The following is a 21,894-nucleotide window of genomic DNA, read 5'->3' as shown; positions in this document are numbered from 1 at the left end:
TTATAAACTATGCTAACAATCAATGTTTCAAATGACCTCACAGGTTATTATCTTCTTAACATCTTTGTTTTGCCTGGACCATTTGGATGTCTGTCCTAGCTTAACATCTTTGTTTTGCCTGGACCATTTTGATGTCTGTCCTAGCTTAACATCTTTGTTTTGCCTGGACCATTTGGATGTCTGTCCTAGCTTAACATCTTTGTTTTGCCTGGACCATTTTGATGTCTGTCCTAGCTTAACATCCAACCAGAGATCATCTCAGAGATGACCGAGCAAATCATACATTTTTTGAAAATCCCTGGAGGTAAGGAATGAACTGGCAGAATATAATTGTGAATACTTCATAAAGGCAGGCTTCTTTGTTCAGACAGATTGAGATGTGATAGAAGTAGGGCTGGCACGGTAAACAACGATTATGGATGAAGAACGTTATGTCTAAGTCGACAAACTTCACCTAAAAGCAGTAAGTAAGAGTAAGCCTGATTCACATCTAACAGCCGATGTAAGGAGAGATGAGAGAAGATAAAACTAGCCCGTTTGGTGTTCTGGAACGAACAGCTGACTGTAGACAGCCGGGCATTCAAAAAGACCAGACGTGCAGTCAGGAGCCAAAGGAGAAGATGTGCTTCTTCTTTTTTTGTTGCTATTCGAACAGTTATACTTGTAACTATAACCGTGACCATTTGGCTGACAAATAACCGTAATCCAAAATTCCATAACCATCACAGCCTTTTTTAGAAGCGCTATTACCTCCTCCTATAAAATCTGAGCAGTGTTCTGATCATTTTGTCTAGTCATTTATTCAGTTTCCAATTTCCCTTTTGTTGAGGCTCCATAAATACTTGATCTATCAGAATATAAGACCTTGATGTGTGCAGTGTTTGTAACCAACTCCATGCACAGGATAATCAAGATAACTGGACAGCCATAGTTGTTGTTTCGACATGCAGTACACATAATACAACGCAGTCGATAGCACAGAGACACGACTTCCAAAGCTCAAATCTAGCATGCTGTGTGTATCAACAAAGACACACAATACTTATATCATCAGAACTGAAATGACTTTTTCTTGAGCCAACAGTTTTGTTGTTGTTGTTGTTGCTAAAAACCAATAGTGTTGTTTTTCCAACAAACAAGCACGATTTCACCAATGGGGGGCAAAATAATGACACAGGCAAATGCATGCACTTTCTACAGCAGCATGCGGTCCCATTATATTGCGTCTTTCCATTACCTTGGGGTATGGGTACTCCTGTGATCTGGGGTAGGGGCTGCCAGTGAACCGAGGCAGGAACATGTTGGGTACCAGGGTATCGTTGATCATGAGGAAGGCCAGTCTCTCTCCGTCAGGTGACCACCAGTGTGCTATGTGTGACTGCAGAATCTCCTCTAAAAACACAAGGTTGAAACTACACTATCATTTTTTCCCCTCTGGATCTCGTCCTATCCACGTGAATATAGGCTGCTTCTGTACACCAGCACTTGAAGCTGCTATATACTGGATAAGATCAATTTGTTGTTGTCAGTGAAGTTTAAGAGAAAGTTCGAATTTGTATCTGCATCAATTGGAAATCGTTTTTTTTACACAACCTCGCTGAAAATATGTCAAAAGGATGACAAATTAAGAATCTTACAGTTTTTTTATGGAACTTGATTTGGGTTGATGTAGATAAAAACATAAAATTGGTCTTAATTAAGTCAGGGCTACAATCCATCATTAAGGTGTAATTAATAAGTGCAAATTATGAATGAAATTGTCTCTGCCATCCCTGAGCATGGAACAATGTGTAGATTATGGCCCATTCATGAGGAGACTTAACACTGCTGTAGTGAAATAATGACATTCCTTCATCTATATTTAATTAACTTTGATAAAAAATTCTGAGTTAGTTCTCATTTATTCAATTATTCTTCGGAAATGGGACAAATATCGTTAGTAGTATTAATTTTGAATTCTTATTCCATCCGTCCCCGAATGCGACTGAGAGCCGTTCAACTGTGAAAGTGATGAATTCCTTTGTGGCTGAACATTATTTATTTCCAATGCCTGGAATACCTTTCCTGACATTGTGTCCTTGGGTACGCCCTGAACCTGTAAATTGGCATTCAGACAAACCTTCATACAGCCAGTCAGCAATTCCATTAAATATGACTCCTTCCTCTCCCGACGAAGTAATCCTAAGAGAATTGCTCTGCACATCTGATTGGTAATAGATGTTGTTTTCAAAGATGTAGATCTGAAATGAGAGTAAGGAGAATTGCAATTGTGCTTTGCACGGTGGCTAAAAAAACTATAACACAGCAAAAGCCAGACTCTGATTCCCATCAGTATCCTGCTTCAATACAGCACTAGCTCACTGCCAGGGAAATATGGTAGTGATTTTATTTTAAATTATGACTTATTTCTATCTATGATCCATATCAGGAATTAAAGTGCACCACGCTCTCCGCAGTCGATGTGAGTAAAACCTTTAGACAGGTCAACCATTAGACAGGTCAACATTCACAAGGCCGCAGACGGATTACCAGGACGTGTACTGTGAGCATGCGCTGACCAACTAGCAAGTGTCTTCACTGACATTTTCCAACCTCCCTGTTCGAGTCTGTAATACCAACATGTTTTAAGCAGACCACCATAGTGCCTGTGCCCAAGAACACTAAGTTAACCTGTCTAAATGACTACCTAAATGTTTGTAGCCATGAAGTGCTTTGAAAAGCTGTTCATGGCTCACATCAACACCATCATCCCAGAAACAATAGACCCACTCCAATTTGCATACCGCCCCAACAGTTCCACAGAGGATGCAATGTCTATTGCACTCCACACTGCCCTTTCCCACCTGGACAAAAGGAACACCTATGTGAGAATGCTATTCACTGACTACAGCTCAGCATTCAACACCATAGCGCCATCAAAGCTCATCAATAAGCTAAGGACTCTGGGACTAAACATCTCCCTCTGCAATTGAATCCTGGACTTCCTGACGGGCCACCCCCCAGGTGGTACAGTAAGGGTAGGTAACAACACATCCGCCACACTGATCCTCCTCACAGGGGCCCCTCAGGGGTGCGTGCTCAGCCCCCTCCTGTACTCCCTGCTTCCGACCGCAAGGCACTACAGAGGGTAGTGCGAACTGCTCAGTACATCACTGGGGCCAAGCTTCCTGCCATCCAGGACCTCGACACCAGGCGGTGTCAGGGTAAGGCCCTAAAAATTGTCAAAGATTCCAGCCACCCTAGTCATAGACTGTTCTCTCTGCTACCGCACGGCAAGCGGTACCGGAGCGCCAAGTCTAGGTTCAAGAGGCTTCTAAACAGCTTCTAGCCCCAAGCCATAAAACTCCTGAACATCTAGTCAAATGGTTACCCAGACTATTTGCATTGCCCCCCCTAACTGTTGGTTAGGGGCTCGTAAATAAGCATTTCACTGTAAGGTCTACACCACACCTGTTGTATTCGGCACATGTGGCTAATACAATTTGATTTGATATTGATTAATTATTATATATTGCTAAACTTCAGTATTCGCTTTTTCAATCAGTTCCTTGAACACGTTCACCTTTGTACCCTTTTAACAATCAAGTGTACTTCGTTAGGTCGCCAGATGTCTGGCCAGACAAAAATCACATGCTGGGTTTTGTTTGTGACCAAACAAGCTCTGAACAGAGTAACAGAAACTCAAAGATGTCTGGTCTGGATAAGTGTAGTCTGCATCCCCATCTGTAACAGGACCACCTGCTTTCAAAATGGCTGCCTGATATACAACAAATGGTTCTTTCTACTGTACCACAACTGGCCATCATAAGAAATATAAATACAGCAAATTTGATACCAACCCCTAGTGACACGACTGGGTTTGAAACCGGGTCTCCTGCATGCCATAAAAGCACATTCAACACATACTGATGGAACCCTGTACAAAAGCCGTCAATAATGCTCACACCTATCAATTTCTTTCATATTTGCGATGAGGCATCTATGACAGCCTAGGAGCTGTGCCCATAGGTTGATTTCCGATTGGGTGAGAGAGAGAGAGAGAGAGAGGGAAACGAGGAAGTGTATGGCATCATAGAAGAGGAGAGACTCACCAGCTGCTGTCCCTTCACACCCCACGCTGCATGCTGGAGCACTGCATTCTGGACCTCCGGAGGATTCAACTCCCACACCTCCCTGAAACACAAGCACACACACAAAAGTACACAAAGACAGGCAGACAGGCATGAACAAACCCCATCTGTTGTTGAACTAGAGGCGTCAAAGATGGGGTGTATCATACATAGTACGGTATGTTCTTCAGCATGCATGTCCATACAAGACGCGAAGCATCAACCAGTCCATTCAGTCTCTTACCTTGTGTGGCTGTTGTAAACAATGTAAGCTGCCGTATAGGAATGTCTATACACCTGAAATGAAAAGTATTGACAATTAATGTTACAATAAATAACAGACAACAATAAAGCATATATGATGCAAATGAATCATGTTAGAAACCACGTGTCGGGATTCAACAGTGTAATTGTTTCCAAAAGGAATTGAAGACTGTGTTAGCCCGCACAGCTCAGGGAGCCAACGCAAGTCTTCAGTTGTCAGGTAAGGTTAATCATCACGCAAACTTGGCTGCACACCACCGATACTGCATAATAACAATGCATTGCACAACTAAACAACATTTGCATCAGTCCATTCTCTAGGGAATCCCATTCTGGTGCAATGTTTCCAAGCCTTTGGTTGCCATGCGATCCATCCATTAAAAAAAGAGGAAATCAATGAGAGATCCTTGGTTAGGGCCTAAATATTTCAAACGGAAAACCACATAAAGGATGAAGAAAGAATGAAGAATGAGAAAGAAGATAAAACTCAATGAGGTTAGTACACCTGCCGTTAACCCAGGTGGTACAATCCGATTTCTGATCAGAGCCTATTTGCTGTTTGGTCTCCTTCCCGGTCAGACTATGGGTGAATCTCAATTGTAATTTCCTTGAATCCTTGAGTCCTCTCTCCTCAACTCCTTCTCAAAACGCATTGAAACAGAAGATGGCGATTTCTTTCGGACCATCTCCTGCTATGCATTCTCAGAAGGAGGCGAGGAGAGAGGAGGCGAGGAATCAAGGAATTGCAATTGAAACTATGCTTAGGGTCATGGGAAACACTGATTCATTCTGTAGTTGTTTGGTTATTTATATCATTATTTGTTTGGCTGAAAGGTGATCCATATCTCATACTGCTCTGGTGGAAGACAATTGTATTCAGTTGACATTTGGTGCACTAATAACGCCCTGTGACGTTGTACTGTATGTGTTGACATGTTTATCTCTCGTAACTGTTATTTCAAAGTGTAAGGGTAATCAACAAACAACAGTCATTTAACGACTATTCATATCCTACCTGTTTCACTTCGTAAGCAAATAGCACATATTTCATGTCTGGAGAGAGAGAATATTTGGCTACTTTGAAAGACACCTAGGACAAAGGAAAGACAGAAGTCACAAATAAAGCATCTCAAGGTGAATAATACATATTGTACATAGATCTAGGAAGTATCTTGTACATAGAACTAGGATGTATCTTGTGCACACAGTACATTGGGAAAGTATTCAGACCCCTTGACCTTCTCCATGTTTTGTTACGATACAGCCTTATTCTTAATCTACACACAACACCCCATAAGCAAAAACAGTGTGTGTCAAGCTTGTTTTCTTAAGGTCGTTGTACAAGCTTGACACAGCTGTATTTGGGGAGTTTCTTCCATTTCTCTCTGCAGATCCTCTCAAGCTCTGTAAGGTTGGACGGGGAGTGTTGCTGTAAAGCTATTTTCAGGTCTCAGAGATGTTCGATCGGGTTCAAGTCCGGGCTCTGGCTGGGCCACTCAAAGACATTCAGAGACTTGTCCCGAAGCCACTCCTGTGTTGTCTTGGCTGTGTGCTTAAGGTCGTTGTCCTCTTGGAAGGTGAACCTTTGCCCCAGTCTGAGGTCCTGAGTGCTATGGAGCAGGTTTTCATCAAGGATCTCTATGCACTTTGTTTCATTCATCTTTCCCTCAATCCTGACTAGTCTCCCAGTCCCTGCCACTGAAAAACATCCCCACAGCATGATGCTGCCACCACCATGATTCACCGTAGGGATGGTGCCAGTTTTCCTCCAGGCTTGGCATTCAGGCCAAATAGTTCAATCTTGTTTTCATCAGACCAGAGAATCTTGTTTCTCATGGTCTGAGAGTCATTTAGGTGTCTTTTGGCAAGCTCTAAGCGGGCTGTCACGCTACTTTTACTGAGGAGTTTCTTCCGTCTGGCCACTCTACCATAAAGGCCTGATTGGTGGAGTGCAGAAGAGATGGTTTACCTTCTGGAAGGTTCTCCCATCTCCACAGAAGAACTCTGGAGATCTGTCAGAGTGGCCATCAGTTTCATGGTCACTTCTCTGACCAAGGCCCATCTCCCGCTGATTGCTGTTCAGTTTGGCTGGGCAGCCAGCTCTAGGATGAGTCTTGCTGGTTCCAAACTTCTCCCATTTAAGAATGATGAAGGCCACTGTGTTATTGGGGACCTTTAATGCTGCAGACATTTTTTTGGTACCCTTCCCCAGATCTGTGCCTCGACACAGTCCTGTCTCGGAGCTCTACGGACAGTTCCTTCGACCTCATGGCTTGGTTTTTGCTCTGACATGCACTGTCAACTGTGGGACCTTATATAGACAGGTGTGTGCCTTTCCAAATCATGTCCAATCAATTCAATTTACCACAGGTGGACTCCAATCAAGTTGTAGAAAAATCTTGAGGATGTTCAATGGAAACAGGATGCACCTGAGCTCAATTTCGAGTCTCAAAGAAAAGGGTCTGAATACTTATGTAAATAAGGTATTTATTTTTTATTTTTGTATTAATAATCCATTTTAGAATAAGGCTGTAACGTAACAAAATCTGGAAAAAGGGAAGGGGTCTGAATACTTCCCGAATGCACTATGAATCTAAGAAGTAATTCAGATGACGGTAAACCAATACACAGCCTGTATACTGTACTTTGCCCCTTAGGGCCACCGTACTATTACAATCACAGGCATATGACCATTCCACCCAAAATTGTTGCTAGCATGTCCAAACATTAAACAGGGATTAATGGTGCCCTGCCTTCCGCACAGTTAGATTATTAAATGGCAAATAGCAAGTCTGCCAATGACAGTACAAAGCCGCTTAGCCTTATGCAACACATAAAACATGACCTGTCAGATGTTGTTTTTGTTTTACGACTATTATTATTTCTTTAAAAAAAAATAAATCTCAAACAATATTAACCATACATAAACAAACGACAATAAACAGACAGACACAAATTTCAACAAACATCAATGACATCACACCTGCTCAGGCGCACGTTCCCACCTCAATGTCTCACAACCACACCCTCCCCCCATCCTTCATCCCCTGGAACTTTCCAGTGCTTGTAGCAGTCTATGCCATATTTTTCTCCGTAGCCCACACCTTTTCAATATTTAAATTGATTCATCACAATGCTACAGGAGGCAAATAATGACAATGTGCTGGGCTTTGATATTTGTATGCAATATGGTACTGTGTTATGAATGCTGATGAGTCAATATGGTAATGAGTAATTAATGCTGATGGGTCAATATGGTACTGTGTTATGAATGCTGATGGATCAATATGGTTCTGTGTTATGAATGCTGATGGATCAATATGTTATTGTGTTATGAATGCTGATGGATCAATATGGTATTGTGTTATGAATGCTGATGGATCAATATGGTTCTGTGTTATGAATGCTGATGGATCAATATGGTTCTGTGTTATGAATGCTGATGGATCAATATGGTTCTGTGTTATGAATGCTGATGGATCAATATGGTTCTGTGTTATGAATGCTGATGGATCAATATGTTATTGTGTTATGAATGCTGATGGATCAATATGGTATTGTGTTATGAATGCTGATGGATCAATATGGTTCTGTGTTATGAATGCTGATGGATCAATATGGTTCTGTGTTATGAATGCTGATGGATCAATATGGTTCTGTGTTATGAATGCTGATGGATCAATATGGTTCTGTGTTATGAATGCTGATGTGTCTATATGGCACTGTGTTATGAATGCTGATGTGTCAATATGGTATTGTGTTATGAATGTCAATTGAGATTGGAGAGGGGGGTCCATAGGTGGCAAGCTACTTACAAATGTGCTATTTCTCAGGATCATTTCTGTTTCATTTAAAGCAAAGTTGAACTTGATGACGTGGCCGTCTCGGTTCCTGTACAAAACCTCTGAATCTGTAAAATGATACAAGAAAAATGTTGTCAAATGTTAATTTGATAACCATATTTTAGATAAGAAGAAGAAGAAAAAAAGCCTACACATTCTGATCCATGTCAGACCCCAAATAGAGAGAGGGAGAAGGAGATGGAGAGAGGGGGGAGAGCGTTCTCTTAGTCCCCCATCGCTAGACAGACTGGCACTTCATTTTCCAGCAGTTCATTTCAAGAGTGCCTCTCCTCATTTCCACTGAACAAAACCTTTTTGACCTGCAGTCAGCCAGCCAGCCAGCCACATTACCGCAATGGCTTCCTTTGATTTGGCATTACAAATCTCACTCTCTATCTTTAGGAATATGGCTCCCAATTCACTGTTGTTGCTCTGAGTAAAAATGTGATCTTAAATGCAGCTACATAACTGGTATGATAAATCATGCGGAACGAGTGTAATACACTTGATCAGCACTATATTCAATTATAGAACTGAATTCCTCAAATCAACACAAAGCAACAATAGAACATGTAATACAAATCTACAAAGCCACCTGGCAATGCTCAAATGTGTTAAATGGCAAGGACATTGCGAGGTCTGGAACATTAGCTTACTGCTTGTAAATACACCTTTGTGTTTTCACTCAAAACATCTCACAAAAACATGCCAAAGCACGAATTATTCTGGAGGGGCGGTTCCTAAAACGTGGAGGATGTACTGTACATGTCTAACTGATCCATTGGGAGGTTGATGGAGAGGAGAAGGAAGCTACATGCTTCACAGATCCAACACAATTGTAATATTTGAATGACACCTCAGCTTGTACTTTCGACATGATAATACAGGTAAACCATGATGATATTCCAGCAACTATGGTGGATGTGTAACCAGGCCAGCGCAGTACAGCTTGGCTCAGACTGGCTCAGTAGTGTGAAAAGGGTAGCCTACTACAGGGTTTCCCGAAGTCGGTCCAGGGGCCCTCCGTGGGTGTACGTTTTGGTTTTTGCCCTAGCTACCACACAGCTGATTCAAATAATCAAAGTTTCATGATGAGTTGGCTATTTGAATCAGCTGTGTTGTCATAGGGCAAAACACAAAAAACGTGTGCCCAGCGAGGACCCCAGGGCTGAGTTTGAGAAACCCTGGCCTACTATAGACCATTTAGTCATACTTTGAGTTCAGGAGAACTAGGAATAACACAACCAACAAGCCCAGTTCGAAGCCTGTAGCCTATGTGGTGAGTCACATTATCTAGCTGGAGCTCATGTGACTCTATAACCTTTAAATGGCCCGTTCGCTTAGCCACTGCAGTCTCTGCATCAAGTGACATCATTAGAAATATATTTTTACTCAGTTAATGAAAATCCCTCCTATGTCCACAAGGCTAGGCAGTTATAATATTTAGATAGCCTTCCTCACATGACATTCAACCATTATCTGTGTAGACCATGATCAGGTAAAAGGTGTGTTTCCGTGGGGCTCAAACGATGGAGTATGGCACTAGCAAGGTCAGAATTATGAGTTCGATTCCTGCTGGGGCCACCCATGCGAAAATGTATGCACTTTGGATAAAAGCTCCTGCTAAAAATATGTCTTCCAATTTGAGATACTACGACGGTATTCATGATGAATAGAAATACTGTGTCAGTCACCAAAACATGGACATGAGAATATATATGAATACAGAGTTGAGCATGAATAATGAATTATTACAGAGACACGTCAGGGTTATGGAATCACATATGTTGGTAGTCATGATCACGCTGGGCACGTGTATGGACAAGCTAATAGGGTATGACTGTGTTGATGAAGTTGATGCTATATTGAATCACTCATCATATCCCCCAGGGTATACCTACCACAGCTTCCAGTCTAATGTCTGGAATTATAGTTTAATTTACACTTCATATTCTATGTTTATGGACGACCACTTCACATTCTATATGTTCGGACAACCACATTTTAACGGGGTAAACAGAGTGTGCGTGGTGTTGACATTTCCGAGGCTATAATTGGCATGAACACTGTGTCCTCTTCCCTGATTAAAATGCATGAAGACGTGTTCTGACTACTATGTCGTGTGAAAATGTAGGGTTTAGTTCTCATTTACATCAGTCACATATACAGTACATCCCACTGGCCAGAACAAACAGTTCTTTATCCTTCCCCAGACTGTAGAGAATCATATACACCGCGTACAATATATTCAGGAAATCGGGTTACACAAATGAATTGTATGAGATTGAAATCAATTGTTGGGATGCAGGTTGTTTGGATGTTCATGTAGTGTATGCACTAGAAAATAACAAGGGCCATACTACATATCATGATCAGCAAGAGTACGTTTACTACTACAACACTGCTTACAACATGTGAAATGAACACGACATGTGATACAGACATGTGACACAGTTAGTACTGATCATTTCAAACAAGGTGTTAAAAAAGTACAATTCAGTTAACGAGTTGTATGGTGGTAATAGCCTAAACCTGAGCAGCTTTTCTAAGGGGTTCTGTCTACTTAGAAACAGTCTGATAGTGTTGTAGCATAGCACGCTAGCAGCAGGCAGACAGGGAGCACTCACCAAGATAATCCCCCCAAAATGTAATGAGTTCTTAGCAGGAACTGTCTCTGAAACTGTGCCATGGCAGACCACTGACTTTCACCATTACATGACTGTCTGTCTTTCTTTATGTCTGTCTTCATACCACCTGTTAGCTTGGCTCTAATCTCACCAATATTTACCACTATAACGTGTAATGTCAGCTAACATGAGAGAGGTGGTGATGATGAAATCCCTGAGGGGGGGGGGGAAGTTTTATTGATGTGTCCTACAGAAGGAGAAACGTCGGCGTGAGCGGACGAGGGGCGGACAATATGGCTTGATCCATCACGGAAGGCGTTGTGAAAAACGACGGGAGGCCCATAATGCAGTCCATCAGGTCAACACAGTGTGCGAGAAGGAATCACACTCCAATCCCCATAATGAGAATCAACAGGCGACTGAAAAAGTCATTTGTATTTGCTACCCTTGGATGGAAAAGCTCTCCGCAGGCTTCCAGGCCTCCATTTCATACACAGGCTGGAAGACAGCCCGCTCGCTGTGGCCAAGAAGATGGAAGAGGAACCACAACTAGCTCAGGCAACAGAACAGACACCAGCGCTGCCACCCCAAATTATTCTCTCACACTATTATGAAACCTGCTAGGTTTTGGAGAAAGGGGTGTTGTCCTGGATACGGGGCTGGGAGATTTGACCTGAGAGTATATCCCAGAGGGGCTCCCAGTGATGGCTTGAGATAGAGTCCACCCGGTTTTGGCAAACCGGCCAGAATTGAGGCATGACTGGGAGGCCATCTGTTTTACTGAGACTGGTCAGGAGGTGTTGCTCCCATGCCATGCTAAACTCTCAGCTGTCATTATAGCTCACGATGAGATGGAAGCTTGCGGGAATACTCCCATGCTTGATCTTCTGAGTGAAACAACGTTTAAAATGTATAACAACAAACTCAAATCTATGATTTAATCGTTTCTTTATGATTCTTAGGATGATATTAAGAGAATGGAATCTCTGTCACCCTCATCCAACTATCAGATAGACTGTAGCGTAATATCTTCCAGAAACTAGCCAACCTGTCCACACCCTTTCTCTTATTATATAGTAGCCTCCTGAGCAGACCCTTTGTGGGACTGACGAGGGCTTAAAAAAACCTTTTCACGTGAGACTCAATCCGATCGAGAGGATAGGGATCAGTCTAAAGGCTTCGTTACAACAGGAATGTTGGACGGTTATCCTGAAAGTACTTACCACTTATCCACCTGGCCTCAGGATCGTGCACCGAGAACTCTGGCTTGAACAGGTCCAGCACAGTAAGTCTGGAGTTAGCCGCACCAGGAAGTTCCACTGCAAATAGGATAACAGTGTCAGGCCAGTTATCAAAATACGGATATTACAGCCTGATGAGGATAAAATCACACGGGAAAATAACTGATATTCATACACACATAACAGTTAATATTACCCTGATCATGAAACTGTTTTGAAAAACTCAGGGCGCTGACTACATAACCTGACCAGGAGAAAGTCTGATTCTTATATTCTGTTAGTTAGAATACAGGCCTACAGTAACTATGACCCTGCAAATAAACTTCATGAGGTCTCTTGGTCCCCTGTTGGGTACAGTACCTGGTGTGAGAACAAAGACAGACATGGTGATGAGGGAGCAAACTGCCACTATGACCAGCAGGGAGATGGCTATTCCTTTGTAGTTCCTCGATTCAGGGCTTACTTGCACAAAGTCCTGGAAAAAACACACGAAGCAAACTGAGAACACTCTTCAACTAACAAATGTAATGATTACTATCAGACATAAACATGTTTGGTACTAGAGGTTCCGATGAAACATAGAGGCTCTTATGGAACGGGGAAATAGTGTGTTCCTTATGCACTTGTGAATTGTTAATAAAACAATATTGTAAGATTCTAATTCCAAATTGGAATTAAGTAGAGTCCACTTTAGGTGTCAGCAATGGGATCCAACCCCACCACTTCCTACAATATAATCCCTAATATAATTACAGTGCCAGGCAGTCACTGCAAGCTTATGGTTTAATTAAATGCGATCAGACTGCTATCAATGGACATGTCTTTGTCTCAAAGCAGTAGGCGTCCACCTTTTCAGGATGAACATTCTGAACATGCCAAAATGAATAGGTGTATGTCGAGCAAATATTTGGACTGACCAGAGCTGACGTGATTAGAGCTGAGAGGTGTACAGATGGGTGTTACAGTACACCACCTAGCCTTCCCTTCGCAGCACATAAGGGACGCAGGGAGGGCAGAGAGTGGTGGAAACACAAACTATCGATTGCTCTCAAGGAGCTATCTCCAGAGAGGATACTCCCCGAGACATTCAAAGGGCCCTTTCATTTCTCCTCTAAAAACACTGAGTCATAGCCACTGAGTCATAGAGGGAGACCGTTTTAACCTGGCTTGATGCATCGATTTCTGGGTACGTCTATATTCTATACATAAATACATTATGTCCATTTAATCTAATGTTGGTAATTATATAGAATTACAGCTGTACATGGTTGGTTGAATTGATTTGGGTAAGAATGGAGAATTACTGTAAAAGCATACCGGATTAACGTGATTGGTTCACAGCCTGTAACCTATGACCTGTTAATATAACATGTATAACAACTATAAATCCAAACAGATTTTTGGTAAATGCGGTTCTAGGTGTTTTTTCATCCTTTGCTAGTTTGTCATGAGGTGGTTATAACAATTCAATAAAGAAAATAGTTGGGGACGGAAACATCCGGACAATCATGTTTCCTGCCTGTTACATTTTGGAAACAAGACCATCCGTCAGAACGACGCAAATAGACAAGCAAGGATGCAAAACAGACAGGCAGTCCAGCGCAAGGTAATCAACACCGTAAGTAACAACCGTAACGTGAGACACTGCTGGGCAGACAAACATACTAACGAGGTCATGTTGCAGGCAATTGTGGCATGAGTCATGGCTCTGTGAGTCCGAACCTGTTCGTCGAGCCTACCATGGAGAACCTTCTGTGCTTTCCCAAGAAACCAGTTAAGGAGAACATTGTGTTCACCGGAAGCAGAACCTTACTAGCCTGGATTTAAAGTGAATTCACAAATTGTAAATAGAACAATTTAGTTTGGGTCCAGGCTAGAACGTACAGCTGTAGATATAAAGTCCTATATAATTCTGTGCTTGACGTGAGAAATCTACTGTACAAAAAAAACACACTTTGTAACACATCATCCAGTAGAATAGTGATTTTTTTTGACAGACCATCTTCTCAAGGCACTGGGATTTACAGAGAGCAGGGAGGATTCCCCATGCAGTCACTGAGTCTCATTAACTTCCTGACTATGTGCCAGCCACTACAAACAAGTGCAATTAGGGCGAGTGAGGCCTTGCCAAGTCCTTACAGAACACATCTCCCCTCCACTCTGCTGTCAGACTCTTCTTGTTTGTGACCAGAGGGCCACCTGTCACTGCCTGGCCCCTAATGAGCCCTTTTATGACTCCCAATTCATAACAGATATTCATGTAAAGCTAGCTCTGGTCCAGGGTGTTAGTGGGACTTGCTAATGCTGAGCCTGTGAAGGAAAACACACTCACACCCAGGACTAGAGCTAATATGAATATAATATTTACAGATACGTGCCAAGAAAATAGATGGATTTGATTTCCCAAGGCCCCCGACTCAGCCTTAACTCAGTCTAACCTGTCATGAATGTATTGAATCAAACAGGTAGGTGGAGTTACCCCTGGGCCCTATACAGTACATACCCATAACTCCCTACTGGGCAGCTTTCAGTGAATTTTGAATTATTTAGAGGTTAGTTGTACTGTTGTAGTGGTTTCATTATGAGATCTGTTGGCAGTACATTCAGCTAGCCAGCCTCACCATACATCAGAGCGGAGCTGTAGACAGGTATAGACTAGTAATGTCTCACTCTCTCCCTCTAGTTCACTGTAATTCAGCCCATTGAAAAGAGGACCATGATGTGAGTGAAAAATAGGCAGCCTATAGGGAAGTCAGAGACCTGGCAGTGTGGTGCAAGACAACAACCTCTCCCTCAATGTCAGCAAGACAAAGGAGCAGATCGTGAACTACAGGAAACGGAGGGGTGAGCATGTCCCCTATTTACATCGACGGGGCTGTAATGGAGCAGGTCGACAGCTTCAAGTTCCTCAGTGTCCACATCACTAAGGAATTAACATGGTCAACACACACCAGTACAGTTGGGTAGAGGGCAAGTCAGTGCCTCTTTCCTCTCAGGATGCTGAAAAGATTTGCCATGGGTCCTCAGATCTTTCTAATGTTCTACAGCTTCACCATTAAGAGCATCTTGACTGGCTGCATCATCGATTGGTATGGCAACGGCAAGGCACCCGACCGCAAGGCGCTACAGAGGGTAGTGAGTACAGCCCAGTACATCACTAGCGCCGAGCTCCCTGTCACCCAGGACACATTTCAAAAGACTCCAGCCATCAAGCCGTAGACTGTTCTCTCTGTTACCGCATAGCAAGCGGTACCAGTGCACCAAATCTGTGACCAACAGGAGCCTGAACAGCTTCTACTTCCCAAGCCATAAGATGGCTACCCAGACTACCTGCATTGACCCTTTTTTTGCTCTCTTGCACTGACTCTATGCACACACCCTGGACTCGTCCCACACACTCACACATACTTACACGGACATCCCAACACACACATAGCACACGCACGCATGCATACTGGCATCCCGCAACCACAATCACACACACATTCACACACACTATACGCTGCCGCTACTGTCTATTATCTGCATTATCCTGTTGCCTAGTCACTTTACCCCTACCTAACTGTACATAGACACTAGTGTTTTTTTTAAATTATTTTTTATTTTTTACAAAACCTAAGTCTTATTTTACATACGGTGAGCAATATGTTTGGAACATCGAATCGCAATAAAATCACAGTATCGATTTGTAATGTACAAAAACGTATCATATATCATACATATCACATAGCATGTCGGCCAACTAAGTATCGTGATCATATCTTATGGTGAGTTCCCTGGCAATTCCCAGCCCTAATAGCTACCTAAAGTCTCAGTACTGGTACTCCCACGTTACCTGTGCCTGCTACTGTTATTCATTATTCACAGTGTATTTATTCCTCGTGTCACTATGTACATTCTTCATGACATTTTGTATCATTATCTTAACTCTACATTGTTGGAAAAGGATCCCGCAAGCAAGCATTTCACTGTTAAGACTACACCGGTAGAAACATGTGACAAATAACACATTTATTTGATTTGGGAATAGGCTACTACACTATGACCTCCAGTCATTAGGGGCATTCTCCTTTGGTTGTGTCGGGACAACCTTCAGAGTTCAAATATGCATCTAGGCCACACACGTATGAGGACGGTTCTATCAATGTCAGAGTATTCACACAAACGAGGTTGGTGTAGTGTAAGGGAAAGGCTGAGCATGTCACACACACACACACACACACACACACACACACACACACACACACACACACACACACACACACACACACACACACACACACACACATCACACACAGACAGACACACACACGTCACACACACAGAAACACAGAGGGCCAGATTTGTATAATGCTCCTAATCCAGTGAAGATATATAATAAATCATGTTCTTTCCTACTGAGACTACATGTCTGTCAATAGGATTTCTGCTGTACTCACCAGCTGCCTGAGCAGTCACTGCAGAGCACTGGGCTTTACAAGTCCCAGAGTATTTGTTAAACACGCATCGGAGCTATCCTTCTACTTAACAAAGCCAGATAAAGCCCAAGCAGAGAGCTGGCCAGATTCTCCTGAAACCGCCTAAAACTGTGTTTGAAAACGGGAATCATGAATGAAAACCAGAGAATAAGGCCGGTATGAACTGCAGTCCAGTGGTTTTACATAACATTAAACAATCTAGATTAAACAGCAGGGGCTGGCTGAGGAACTCTACTCCTTCTCAATGTGTTCGGCTAATGAAAGGATTTGTACAACAAACATACAGTGATTGTTGTGTAAGAGATCAGTTGTGTAAGAGATCTCAAAGATTCCCTGACATCGAATCATCATTTGGGGAGCGTTTTTCAGCTTGCTGCTAAGCATTTTAAACAGCATGCCTACATTTGTATACAAACCTGACCATAGTTATTTCCAAAATGTGCAATGGGCTAAATTATTTCCTTTGTCCCTGTATATGAAGTTTATCATCTTCATGGATCCCAGAGAGCTGGAGTTATCACATGGCAGGGTTGGTCGGACACACACACACACGCACACACACACACACACACACACACACATATTAAGAAATCTCCCTCTACTCAATAGCACTTCCTACTCAGACAACTACAATAGCAGTTAGAGCTTTGGGCCTAGAGCTGGGCGATATGGACAAAAATCCGTATTGCAATAAATAATTATTTTTAATTTGTGTGGTAATGATAAATAGGTTACATGTATAACATTATTACGCCGCATCCTTTAAACTAATACTACTAGTTTGATGGTTGTAGCCTTTCATTGTCCCATTAACGATCACCCATATTAGCAATCCCATTTCATTTCAAACTTCATATTTCTCTGGTATAGGCTACTAATCATAATGAATGATATCAGTATGGTCTGTGTCGATCATTTTCGGGTTTATCATCCCAGCTCTAGTTCAGCCAGTAACCAAAAAGTCGCTGGGTTCAAATCCCAGAGAAGACAAGGTAAAATATATGCTGATGTGTCCTTGAACAAGGCACTTAACCTTAATTGCTCCAGGGTCGTCGTTGATAACCGCAGACCCTGGCCGCGACCCAACTCTCCAAGGGTGTCTCAGAGGGAGTTAGCCAGGGAGGATATGCAACAAAAAAAAGGATTTTCTATTCACACATGCTTATAATGCACACTTGTACATGTGTGAAATAGGACAAATATAAGCACCCACCAAATGATTACTATTATTAGTTATTCATAGGAATCACTTTCAAGTAATAAGATCTCACCTTGAAATAAGTGAATTGCCTCAGATAATGATCAGTGTGTCTTGGTCTTGAATCCATGATATATCAACTAAACTTATGTTCGATTGAAGCTACACATAACTGAATGGGGGTTTACTGAGGTTGACACATCTGTAATGAGACTAAGTATATGTGGCTCCTCTGCATGCATGCTCTACTTCTCTGGGAGTTGGCTTAACAGCGTTCATATTGGTTTGAGCATGTGCTGAACTCGAATGTTCAGGACATTGTTATTGCTGTAAGTTGTGATAACATAAGGCAACTTCAGAAAACTACGACACAGTTCATCTTAGCAGTTAAGGTGTAGTAGCCAGGGTCGTGACGGGAAAGATGTCAATAAAATACGCATCATTGGGAGTCAATGAATAAAACTACCACGAATGGTAGGCTAAATCTTAATTTAAAAAAGAGTGGATTAAAAAGAGAGTGCCTATCCGAAGAGATAAATACATCTCACGTCTTTTCCGGCTAAACGAATCCCTTGCATTATGACATCGGTTCTGTTTTGCATGATGACGGATCTGTTGCATCCATCACGCAGTTGACACCGACTCAACTGAAAATAAGCACTTCATCTCTACACAAACACAACGCCTCAATCAAAACCAGTATTAGCGTGTACCATCCTACCTCCTCTCCTTCCTTTGAAGCTGTCATTGTGGGATCTTGATTTTCCCGACCTCCTCGGTCAGATGGACTCGATAATGTGTGCAATGTATGCACAGACCTTTCGGAGTAGCTGATATATCTACGTATCAACCCAGAGAATGGCGAGGGGCTTGACGCACAACACAATCCAGAAATACTAACCCAAGTCAAGCAGGGAGCATCACGATTTCAATAAATCTACCGTAGCTCGCGTTTCAAAAAAGCATATATGGAGAAAAGGTCAAACCCACAGTGTATCAAATATCCCCTCTCTCTTTCAAGCAGAAGAAAGCACGCAATATCCCGTGAAAGAAAGTGCGTGATGTGTGTTGCTGACGCTGTAAACATCCACGACCACGAGTAGAAATATCCCCCCCCCCCTCACTACAATAAAAGAGACACACACTCAGCAAAGGGGGCGGGAAAATAATGCACTTCGTGTTCACGACAAGAGTTTTCAGAGTACTGGATAAAATTAGACTGGCAAGGGGTTCTGTCAATAGTGTGATGTGTCTTTTCTTTGTATCATAATCCAGTTTAGTGTGAGTGTTAGATTGAATAAATGAATCTCTCACTTTGAAGGATACAGCGCTCAATGTGAGCTGTCCATGGTGCTGAAGTTCCAAACTAAAGTACGGCATTGTGCTTTGAAAGAATGGACACTTGTTCACTGAAACAAAATATATCTAACAAACCAGAAATATTACATTTACATTTACATTTAAGTCATTTAGCAGACGCTCTTATCCAGAGCGACTTACAAATATTACAAGGAGTATTAGATATCACGTACATGGACATTGAGTAAATAATCTTGCCAGCCTTAAACTAGCGGCCTATAGTGCCTTTCATGCAGAGGCTTCCTGCCCATATGGGGCACGTGGCCCCTCAGATTATTTCTGTAAAAGAAAAACTATAATAGAAAAATATTGTACCTTTTATTTTTTTTACATTGTTACTGTTTCTCTGTAGTACTACTAGTTCCTAGCAATTTTATGAAGTTGGCTTTAGCTAGCCCAGGTAGGCTCCCAATCTCCCATCCTCATAACTAGGTACAGTACCAAGAAGCCATTTCAGGCTATCAATCAAGTTAGAGTAGCAAGCTTGTCTAACTAACTATTTTAGGCAGAATCCCTGCTAGCAAGGTCGGTAGACTTTAGAAAAGCAAGCAATTACTAAATGTACTAAATAAGACTCACATTCATGTCAATTATTTACCCAGATATTATAATTTGGACATATAATTAAGCATAATGATTATGGCTCTAGATTACAGTAAGAAGCTGTTTCAACTCTCCAGCCTGAGTTAATGATGCAGATTGCAGAGTTCCTTTATCTGCTGCACTGCCAAGCAATCATGGTCCACATAGCAGCTCTAAGAATAGCCATCCATCCCCAGTCCTGTTGAATGACTCTGTGAGTCATACGCGGGCCTGCATATTCTTCACAACATCATTACTCTTCCAAATGAGCGCCATGTCCTGCAAGATTCTATTTGTGGTTTACAAATTGGTACAGATTCCTCGTTGCTCACAAACACAGGGCTGATTTGTCATTGAGTTAGTGTTGAAGGTGTGTGTGGGGTGTGTGGAATGGTGTGGAGAGAGAGAGAGAGACAGAAATACAGTACCTTCAGAAAGTATTCAGACCCCTTGACTTTCTCCTCATTTTGTTACGTTACAGCCTTCTTCTAAAACAGATTAAATAATCAGCAATCCACACAATATCCCATAATGACAACACAAAAAAATATTTTTATCAATTTAGCAACCTGTTTGGAAAGGCACACACCTGTCTATATAAGGTCCCACAGTTGACAGTGCATGTCAGAGCAAAATCCAAGCCATGAGGTCGAAGAAATTGTCCGTAGAGCTCCGAGACAGGATTGTGTCGAGGTGGGGAGTTTGGGGATCTTGGTCAGGGAGGTGACCAAGAACCCGATGGCCACTCTGACAGAGCTTTAGAGTTCCTCTGTGGAGATGGGAGAACCTTCCAGAAGGAAAACCATCTCTGCAGCACTCCACCAATAAGGCCTTTACGGTAGAGTGGCCAGACGGAAGCCACCCCACAGTAAAATGCACATGACAGCCCACTTGGTGTTTGCCAAAAGGTGCCTAACATCTCTCAGACCATGAGAAACAATATTCTCTGGTCTGATGAAACCTAGAAATAACTCTTTGGCCTGAATGCCAAGTGTCACATCTACAGGAATCCTGGCACCATCCATGCGGTGAAGCGTGGTGGTGGAAGCATCATGCCGTGGGGATATTTTTCAGCGACAGGAATTGGGAGACTAGTCAGGATCGAGGGAAAGATGAACGGAGAAAAGTACAGAGAGATACTTGATGAAAACCTGCTCCAGAGCTCTCAAGACCTCAGACTGGGGCAAAGGTTCACCTTCCAACAAGACAACAACCCTAAGCACACAGCCAAGACAACGCACGAGTGGCGTCGAGACAAGTCTCTGAATGTCCTTGAGTGGCCCAGCCAGAGCCCTGACTTGAACCCGATCTAACATCTCTGGAGAGACCTGAAAATAGCTGTGCAGCAATGCTCCCCATCCAACCTGACAGAGCTTGAGAGGAACTGCAGAGAAGAATGGCAGAAACTCCCCAAATACAGGTGTGCCAAGGTTGTAGCATCATACCCAAGAAGACTTGAGGCTGTAGTCGCTGTCAAAGGTGCTTCAACAAATTACTGAGTAAAGGGTCTGAAAACTTACAGTTGAAGTCAGAAGTTTTACATACACCTTAACCAAATACATCTAAACTCAGTTAATCACAATTCCTGACATTTAATCCAAGTAAAAATTCCCTGTTTTAGGTCCGTTTGGATCACCACTTTATTTTAAGAATATGAAATGACAGAACAATAGTAGAGAGAATGATTTATTTAAGCTTTTATTTCTTTCATCACATTCCCAGTGGGTCAGATGTTTACGTACACTCAATTAGCATTTGGTAGCATTGCATTTAAATGGTTTAACTTGGGCCAAACGTTTTGGGTAGCCTTCCACAAGCTTCCCACAGTAAGTTGGGTGAAGTTTGGCCCATTCCTCCTGACAGAGCTGGTGTAACTGAGTCATGTTTGTAGGCCTCCTTGCCCACACACGCTTTTTCAGTTCTGCCCACACATTTTCTATAGGATTGAGGTTAGGGCTCTGTTATGGCCACTCCAATACCTTGACTTTGTGTCCTTAAGCCATTTTGCCACAACTTTGGAGGTATGCTTGGGATCATTGTCTATTTGGAAGACCCATTTGCGACCAAGCTTTAACTTCCTGACTGATGTCTTGAGATGTTGCTTCAATATATCCACATCATTTTCCTACCTCATGACACCATCTATTTTGTGAAGTGCACCAGTCCCTTCTGCAGCAAAGCACCCCCCCAACAT

The 21,894-nt window shown here is 42.4% G+C and overlaps 1 protein-coding gene across 1 annotated transcript in view; it reads right to left on the bottom strand.

The window, feature by feature from the left end:
* The window catches only part of LOC115129727 (inactive dipeptidyl peptidase 10-like), a 28,657-nt gene extending 9,819 nt beyond the window's left edge, over positions 1 to 18,838 (bottom strand). Inside the window, exons 1-9 of the mRNA XM_029660392.2 lie at positions 18,481 to 18,838; positions 12,444 to 12,558; positions 12,066 to 12,161; positions 8,189 to 8,283; positions 5,389 to 5,463; positions 4,354 to 4,406; positions 4,092 to 4,173; positions 2,120 to 2,240; positions 1,238 to 1,392 (exon numbers count right to left, since the gene is read on the bottom strand). Of these exons, the coding sequence (XP_029516252.1) occupies positions 1,238 to 1,392; positions 2,120 to 2,240; positions 4,092 to 4,173; positions 4,354 to 4,406; positions 5,389 to 5,463; positions 8,189 to 8,283; positions 12,066 to 12,161; positions 12,444 to 12,558; positions 18,481 to 18,507 (819 nt within the window). The 5' untranslated portion in view covers positions 18,508 to 18,838. The remainder of the gene's footprint in view (positions 1 to 1,237; positions 1,393 to 2,119; positions 2,241 to 4,091; positions 4,174 to 4,353; positions 4,407 to 5,388; positions 5,464 to 8,188; positions 8,284 to 12,065; positions 12,162 to 12,443; positions 12,559 to 18,480) is intronic.
* Positions 18,839 to 21,894: the final 3,056 nt, after the last annotated feature.

The sequence above is a fragment of the Oncorhynchus nerka genome, linkage group LG5 (genome assembly GCF_034236695.1).
Source record: "Oncorhynchus nerka isolate Pitt River linkage group LG5, Oner_Uvic_2.0, whole genome shotgun sequence".
Taxonomy (NCBI): Eukaryota; Metazoa; Chordata; class Actinopteri; order Salmoniformes; family Salmonidae; genus Oncorhynchus; species Oncorhynchus nerka.
Note: the sequence above shows the minus strand (reverse complement) of the source record. Positions and strands in the feature narration are given on the sequence as shown.